This window comes from Cynoglossus semilaevis, chromosome 8 (genome assembly GCF_000523025.1).
Source record: "Cynoglossus semilaevis isolate Cse_v1.0 chromosome 8, Cse_v1.0, whole genome shotgun sequence".
NCBI lineage: Eukaryota > Metazoa > Chordata > Actinopteri > Pleuronectiformes > Cynoglossidae > Cynoglossus > Cynoglossus semilaevis.
The window spans coordinates 16,901,671-16,909,837 of NC_024314.1; the positions used below are offsets into that span (position 1 = coordinate 16,901,671).

At 40.7% G+C, this 8,167-nt stretch overlaps 1 protein-coding gene across 1 annotated transcript in view; it reads right to left on the reverse strand.

Annotated features, from left to right (window-relative positions):
* grip1 (glutamate receptor interacting protein 1) overlaps positions 1 to 8,167 on the reverse strand; it is a 43,142-nt gene that overhangs the window by 9,638 nt on the left and 25,337 nt on the right. The window contains exons 2-12 of the mRNA XM_025058170.1: positions 6,478 to 6,558; positions 4,320 to 4,455; positions 3,569 to 3,714; positions 3,381 to 3,464; positions 3,222 to 3,297; positions 2,481 to 2,626; positions 1,530 to 1,677; positions 1,237 to 1,406; positions 901 to 1,038; positions 302 to 451; positions 16 to 170 (exon numbers count right to left, since the gene is read on the reverse strand). Of these exons, the coding sequence (XP_024913938.1) occupies positions 16 to 170; positions 302 to 451; positions 901 to 1,038; positions 1,237 to 1,406; positions 1,530 to 1,677; positions 2,481 to 2,626; positions 3,222 to 3,297; positions 3,381 to 3,464; positions 3,569 to 3,714; positions 4,320 to 4,455; positions 6,478 to 6,558 (1,430 nt within the window). The remainder of the gene's footprint in view (positions 1 to 15; positions 171 to 301; positions 452 to 900; positions 1,039 to 1,236; positions 1,407 to 1,529; positions 1,678 to 2,480; positions 2,627 to 3,221; positions 3,298 to 3,380; positions 3,465 to 3,568; positions 3,715 to 4,319; positions 4,456 to 6,477; positions 6,559 to 8,167) is intronic.

Below are 8,167 nucleotides of genomic sequence, written 5' to 3' on the forward strand. Positions count from 1 at the left end.
GGGGTCAGTGTAGGCGATGAGCGGCGGCGACGACAGCGTTTCAGTGGCGAACACTCCTCCCTGCAGCTGCAGGCCGAACCCCATGATGCCGTCGCCAAGCAACGTCACTTCCGTAGTCTCCGTGTGGACGACCTGACCGGCAAGACCCACAGTGCTGGACGCAAGAGACACTACGACGGAGACAAAGACAGGAAGGGGTCAAGACTCATAAACTGTACATAAGAAATGGACGTAGGTTTGTGGTTCGAAACCCTTAACGAAGGTTTGTTTCCAAGAAGCGGTAATCATAGAGCAGACTCACGGGAGCTCTTAAAGTCTTTCTTCTTGTTTTTCCTCCTCATCAGTGTGCTCCGGGGACTGGTGGGATACATGTTCCTGGGTACGGTGCTCATGTTGAGGGACGAGAGACTGTAGGCCGACATGGAGCCAGGGGAGAACGAGTGACTGAGAGCTGAACACAGAGAGAGTGACGGAGATGGTGAGATGATTTTTTTTTGTTTTTTCAAAATTAAACATCACGCACTAGACATAAGAAAATCATTTTACTTTGAGATTAAAAAAGTAAATAAATAAATATGAGTTACAGAAAAACACAAGTGGAAGCAAAGTATTTCCAGTACGGCACAGTTACGTTTACAAAAGTAGCGCCACCATACACTCCTGGTGACGTTTAAGAAAAAACATTGAAAAGCATCATGCCTCTGATAGATAATGACATATTGTTATCTTTGATGATGATGTTTTTTTAACATTCATGACACTGTTTTCATGATGTTTGGAAAAAGAAATAAGCCATATATTTATGTACACATCATTTTTTGGGGAGATTTTTCTCATGAAAAAAACATTTCCCATGATTCCCTGCGAAGGGGAGCGAGAGAGAGGTGGAAGTGGACGTACAAGGGTTGTTTGGGTGGCGGTTGTGCGATCTGGGCGCTGATTGGTCGGGGTGGTAGGTGTTGTAGTGGTAGGGAGGGAGGATGGGGGCGGAGCCTGCAGTCTCCCAGGGGAGGGGGCGGGGACTACGCTGCACCTTGACTACATACATACGACAGCAAAACACACACACACACACACAGATGGGAGCATTGAGGTTAAAGGAACAGTTTATCAGGTTTATGAAAAATGACATGATAATTACGTCATTTTTCTAAACGACAACACTTGTTGGACAGGTTGTATCATTTTGTGATGTGTTTGAGGTCAGCCCAGTTTTGTTTTTGTGTTTGTTGTTACCCTGCTGAGGTGCGTTCAGGGCCGGACGAGCCTGATGCTGCGGCAGAATCTCCATACGAACCGTCTGACAGGAGGCAGAGAGCAGCTGAGTGGCTTCAGCCAGAGAACAAAACTCCATCGACTTCCCGTCCACTGACAGGATGTGATCACCGGCATGTAGGGCACCGCACCTTCGCACAAAATACACAACCAGAACAACTAAATATGGAGGTGGAGACACGTGTGCTGCTGCTGCTGAAAACTGTGCTAAAAAAAACCTGCTTAAATATTTCACTGGATCCGATGTTTGGTACCTGTCTGCTATACTGGCCGGTTTCACCTTGTCGATGACGATGACCTGCTTGTTGCAGAACATGGAGGTGGACAGAGCCACTCCCAGACTGGAGCCTGTCGCTTTGGCAACTTCCACCAGCAGGGGGCCGGATGCAGTGGCCACAGAGTCTGAAAAGAGAAAAACAATTGTAAAAAATGTACGTATACTAGAGATGTCCGATAATCTCGACCAACCAATATTACTGGCCCGATATTAGCATAATTATGTAGTATCTGTATGAATTGTTGTCGGTTTATTCCTCCGATAATGAAAACCTGAAAATGCAATGCCTGAGTTTCGCCAAATGGAAAAACGACTGTATATGAAAGTGAAAGTCACTAGATGGCAGCATTGCACCTCTTTTAATTGATCTATTTTGACAATCAGAGGGTTGTATGCAGAATACTGGTGGCAGCAACTCAAAACAGGAGTTTGTTCAGATAAATAGATAAATATTACCGAGGGGACCTCCACACAGAAACAAAGGAGTTTATCATGAAATATTGGCAACGCTTCAAAGGTTGTGCACATTCAGCAGGGTTGGTCCCTGAATGTAACACTGAGGGGAAAAATCAACTAATGTGTACAAATGTTTGATTGGTTGGATTGTGTTGAGCTACGCTCTTTAACAATCACTGAACTTCAAACTGACAAGGTTTGCTTAACAGACACACCATAAACAAATGTTCAGTCTTTTCTTGAAGTGAAAAGTTAAATATTCTGTGAAATGACTTTTATTTACTCTGTAAAAACACATTGTTTTTACAGCGTTTTTGCTCGAATAGAATCACAGATTTCAAAAGATCTTTCAAACTCAAAATCTGAGATGTTTAAATGAATCAAAAGAAACGTCAAATATCTGGGCCAAAGCGCCACTAATTAAAATTCTTTAAATAAAAAAAAAAAAAGATGTTTCAGGAAGTAGACTGACCCATTACTGATACGTCGTATTCTATTAGCAGCGTAGCTTCCTGTCCACTCTGCTTCAGGATGCTCATGGCCTCCGCTAAAGTACTACCATGGAGACGAATGCCATCGATGCTGAGCAACCGATCTCCAGGTTTGATGGTTCCTTCCCTGAAGACAGAGCGACGTAGAGAGAGAGTCAGACACAAAAAAGATGATGGGTAAATAGTCTGTATTCATGAAGAACATTTCCAGTTCTGTTGATCATCTAAAGAACCTTAAACAACAGGTTTTGAGATCATCTGCACGTACAGCAACATGAAAACTAGCAGCCTAGCCTGTCGCAATAAGATCTAAGTAAGTAAGATGTTAGTAGCTGGAACATTAGTGATGGGAGTATCAATTCTGTGGTATCGATATATGGATATTCACGAGTATCGATTACTCTCTTAGAGTATCAATACTAAATAATAAATGAAAAAGGTACCTGAGTCACTTCCATATCTTTTACAGTATCTTATTAATATGTTATGCAAAACACAAATTAAAAATGGTAAATGGCCAGTATTTGTTATGTGTTAAAAAAGTACACAAAGTACCGATAACAGTATCGAAAAGTAAACAGTATCATATCAAAAATTCTGATATCGCCTTTCGGAGAGCTTTTGTTAAAGAAGTCAAAAACATAAAAATACAATTGTTTGTCTCGCATTACTAACTGCTAAGATAACATAAAATAAAATAATAATAAGATGCTAATGCTAACCTGTCCGCTGGTCCACCCGGTCTAATGGTTGCGATGACGATCGGGCGGGACTTATTCCTGTCCTCATTAACGCCACCTGTGGACGGGACAGAGTTGTTCTACTTAAACAATTCACACACGTCTGTAAACACCCACTGAAGCCCGCAAATGTTCCCTCACCTCTGATGACAAAGCCGAAGCTGTTCCCCTCTTTGTGCAGCGTAACCTCCACATTTTTAAAGACAACACCAGAGCCCTGCACTGCTGCAACAGAGAGCGTGGCACCGACATGTCAATGTCCCATCTGAGCTGCTGCAGAGTTAGAAACTCAACAGCCAACGTTTTCTTGATCATTCGCCTGTACTTACAGACAGGAGGCAGCTCGTACTCCACCTCCAGGACCACGCGCTCGCCCACGTTCTTCAGCAGACTGATGATCTCATCATGTCTGAACTTGGCCAGGTTTATACCGTTGACTGAGCGGATGTAGTCTCCGACGTTTAGCTGATCGCTCCTAAGGATGGACCACAAACACGAGATTCAACTTCTTTACTTTTAAGGTTTAGCAACAAGAAATACAGGGAAAATGTCTAAAATATAGCATGAAACAAAAACATACAGGGTTCTCCACTTACGTCGAAATATGTCCCCTATGTCACTTACCCTACGCTAACATGGTGTTAACATCATAATTTAGGACATTAAAAACATCAGAAGAGTCTGACTAACTCTGGGGAGCCATAATGAAGGACAAGCACCCCCCCCCAAAAAAAACACTAACAAAAGAAAGTGAATGTAGCAAGCTAATGTATAGCGTTTAACTGGCGAATGTAAATAAAGCTATCGTCTGCATATAGTGTAATGTAACGATGTATCTCTCTGCTCCACTTGCCAACTACTTCCCGCGTGAAATTTGTTTCAACACCGTACATCGAAATGATGGAACAAGACTTTCTTAATACTTCTATCGGAGATGGCGACATAACCACGAAACGCTGTGTACGTTATAAACCAAGGACGTTATAAATAAATTAAAAGTAGCTAAAACTTATACTTTAACGGAATAAATCATGAATTCCAAATGATTCAAAAAAATCAATAAGTCTCAAAAATTGTTACCTGGCAGCGATGCCTCCTTGCCGTAGGTTTGAAACCCGTGGTTTCCCGTCCTTGTCGATGCCACCAGACACCGTAAGTCCGAGCGTCGTTCCCTCCTTCTTGGTCAACTCCACCACTGAGCAGCCCCGGAACTCTTCTAAACCAACAGAGGAGGACAAAGCCCAAACATGTGAGTTTTCAATCCTGTGTTTTTATTTATTCATTCATGTCACTTGGACTTCTTTTTCCTCCCTATCCCTCGACTGAACACAGAGCAGCTAAATGATCATCTGGACTGGAAAAAAGCTACGTCCTCCTCCACTGGCTGGTCCATCTATATTTTATCATAGCTGAAATATTAAACATCAAAAGACACAGAGACAGAAACAGAGAGGGGGAGGTTGAGTGATGTGACCTTGGCTATTTTTATGAAAATGGATGATTGAATATTTATCAGGATGAAGATATCTGAACATCTTTTCGTCTTTTTCTCCTTCAGCCTTTTAACGGTCAGTCAGGTTTTTACTCACAGCACCTTTCAAGTTCTGTCTTGGAGTAAAAAAAGAAAAAAAGCTTCAAAAAAAATTTTTAAAAAATCGAGAGGCCTGACCTAAGAAGAGGAGGCTTCGTCAACTCATCACTGTGAGACGTTTCTGAAAAGTCTCAGGTCTCAGTCAGATGATCAAATGCTCACCTTACACAGTGGTTTCCAACTTTTTTTGGCTTGTGACCCCATTTTGACATTTTATGGCGACCTCAGACGTATTGGGTTTTTGATCATGTTTGTTATGCTGTGTGTGTTTTCATCTGAATTTAAATGTATTTATTTTTACTTAGCACTAGACATTTCAAGCGACCCTATTTGAATTCTAGGCGGCCCAATGTGGGGTCATGACCCTCTTTTTGAAACTAGCTGTTCTGAGTCCTCTGACTAGTTTTCAGCTTCAACAAGTTTAGGTCAGATGGTGTATCAGTCGCTCAGACTCATCTGGTTCATACAGCCTAATTAGACGTCAAGTGGGCCGGACCACTTCAACCATAACATAATCACCTATAAATAACAAAAAGTCCATCTTTTCCCCATTTGTTTTCATGCGAATAAGTGTATTAGACATTATTTTTCAATTCATTGTAATGAAATGTAATTTTACAAAACATTTCCCTGAACATGAAGTGTTCAAGTGTGTATTTTTTTATTTTCAAAATTCATCAAGTGGGCCGGATTAAAACCCCAAGCGGGCCAATTTTGGCCCGCGGGCCGTATTTGTGACAACCCTTAGTCTAATTAATCCTTACCAGGGAAACTCTGCTTCTAGTGCCTGTTGCTGGTCAATCTACTCATCAACAAGATGATCTAAACCAGGGGGATGTTTGTTCGTCGTTCGTATGCACTCATATATTTAATGTTCTTTAATGCAGGCGGATCACTTACAAATGTTGGTTTTAATTTAATAGTTCAACCTTGTTGTCTTGTTTCCAGAACATTTTCTTCACTTAGATGAATACACCCTTTGCCTTGTAAGTATAAATACATAAGGTAAGGTAACATAGAGAAAAAAAACATCTATAGATATGTTTTTTTCCACCGTGAAAAGAGCATCACGACACTGGCCTCAGAAAATCCACTACCAGTTATTTCAGCTTCCAGATACAACTAGGTCACAGGCTCAGGTGTGAAACACAAACAACGACTGTAAGCATTTTGGTCCAAGTCACGCAGACAGAAGTACAAACAAATGAAACCTAAACTGAAGCATTTACTGAACTTTGGCAACAATTTTGCAATTCAGATTAAACCAGTAGGGGGAGCAAAACGCCTGAAAAATTTTTTTTAAGCCTCGATATTAAACTCTTCTGTTTCACATATGAACAAATATGTTTCAACATAGCACACATGCTGCTAACGCTAATGGCTAATAGCTAATGCACAAATATGATGTTTCCACATAGCACACTTAGAGCCATGCTGCTAATGCTAATGGCTAATAGCTAATGTTTTTGCAAACAGCAACACAAACAAACAACAGATTTCTTCACGTTATATCTGATCACCACAAATAGTTGGTCTAATGTATAAAATCAGAGTTTTTATCTGTATCTACTGTTTATACTTTTCCAATTTGTGTAAATTTCATGTAATCGCTGAGATTTTATTTGAATGTGTTTGTTTGTGTACTACCTGGTATGCTCTGCCTCCTGATGGCTAGAGCTCCATCTGAAGGTCTGGATCCGCTTGAGTGTTTTGTGTACGGCCCTTCATCTGAAACCATGAAAAACCACAACATGTCACTAGTCACAGCAACACTGGCTGATTGGTGAATCATCTACTGTAGCCCCCTGCTGGCTACAAACCACGATGAGATAAAATCACCTCATTTCGTCAGCTGGTGCTAAAATGGACTAAAAAAAAACGTACTTTCTCTAACTGTTTCCCGGATAGTATCAGTTACTAACAGTGATTGTCTTCTCTTTTTTAAAAGTGACTTTATTTTACGACTTAGGTCAGGGTTCGGTTCCTAGCGGCAACAGTAGCTCAGATTTTCGCTGTGATTCGGAACTTACATACCATTATAAATCGCAAAATATCGCCGGGAAATTATCGCTTTTACATGGAGATAGTCGCATGGAGATTTTAATAAATGTATACGCGGAGGATCGAGGATGTCATAAAGCTAGCACCCCTTGTATTGATCTATTATTCTTTTCCGAATTGTATATTAGTTTTCGTTTTGCCCGATAACATTTTCGTAAGCTACGGAACTGAGTCATATATTGAGGTGCACAGTACGTTTATTGTATCAATATGTTTATATTTTTCTAATTGTGATATGGATGTGATACTCAATGTTAGTACGACATTAGAACAAGAACTTCCTCTTCTAATATACCTTTAACTCCCAATACGAATATTAACAAAAATATTTAAAGGCTAGGAATCAATCAGTTTATATTTCTGTGCGCTAACATTAGAACATATATGTAAATACATGGTTAATTGGACACAATTAACATTTTACTTTCATCTCAGTTTGAGTCTTTGCAAATCAGACCGGCTGCCACAGGAGGCGCCATTTCTCTGGGGCTCGTACCCAGGATCATCTGTGTAAGGCAAGCATGAAAACCACTACACTTTAGAATCGTCGGCAAATTGAGGCGCTCGATCGTCATCCCTGGGTAGGCTCGGACCCAGCAATCTTTCGGTTAACTTACGAACGTGCTAGCCTATAGGGATGGGCTACAGATTTGTAATTAAAAGTGTACAAAGTTGTGTAAAAGTAAAAGTTTTATGCAAAGTAAAAAAACTGACAAAATCCTTTTCCATTTAATGTTTCCTTGTTTGACTTGGTACCTGAAAAAACATTGAATCTTTATTTAAAAAGATTACTAAGCTGACCCCTTTTTCCTTCTTTGAAGTGTTCTGGGAGACGTCTTTGACACGAGGCCACTTCTTCTGTGTCTCCACTGAGGACTGAAATCAACGCTCTTTCAAATGTTCTGACAGTTTAGAGAAGAGATCAAAACACGTCGCAAGGCCATAAAACCTTCAACAGGATTCTAGTCAAGTTTGTTTGGAAATTCCACCTCGATTTAGTCGTCAGTTTTTCCGTCCGTCTGAGATCTTTATGACTTACGTTCGCACTTCTGCTCTGAAACCTAGGTGATCAATGCGATTCGCTGGGCTCTAATTCACTCCCCATGTGTCGGTTGTTCAATATATATTTCATTAGATTTATCTTTAGCTTCTTTTATCTGCTTATGTTTTTTTTTTCTTCTCTAATCCGCCACAGATCTTCCTTCTCCGTTTGCTTCTCTAAGCTGAGCTGTTCAAACAACAATAGGAACAATTCTCCACGGAAAAATACACGACG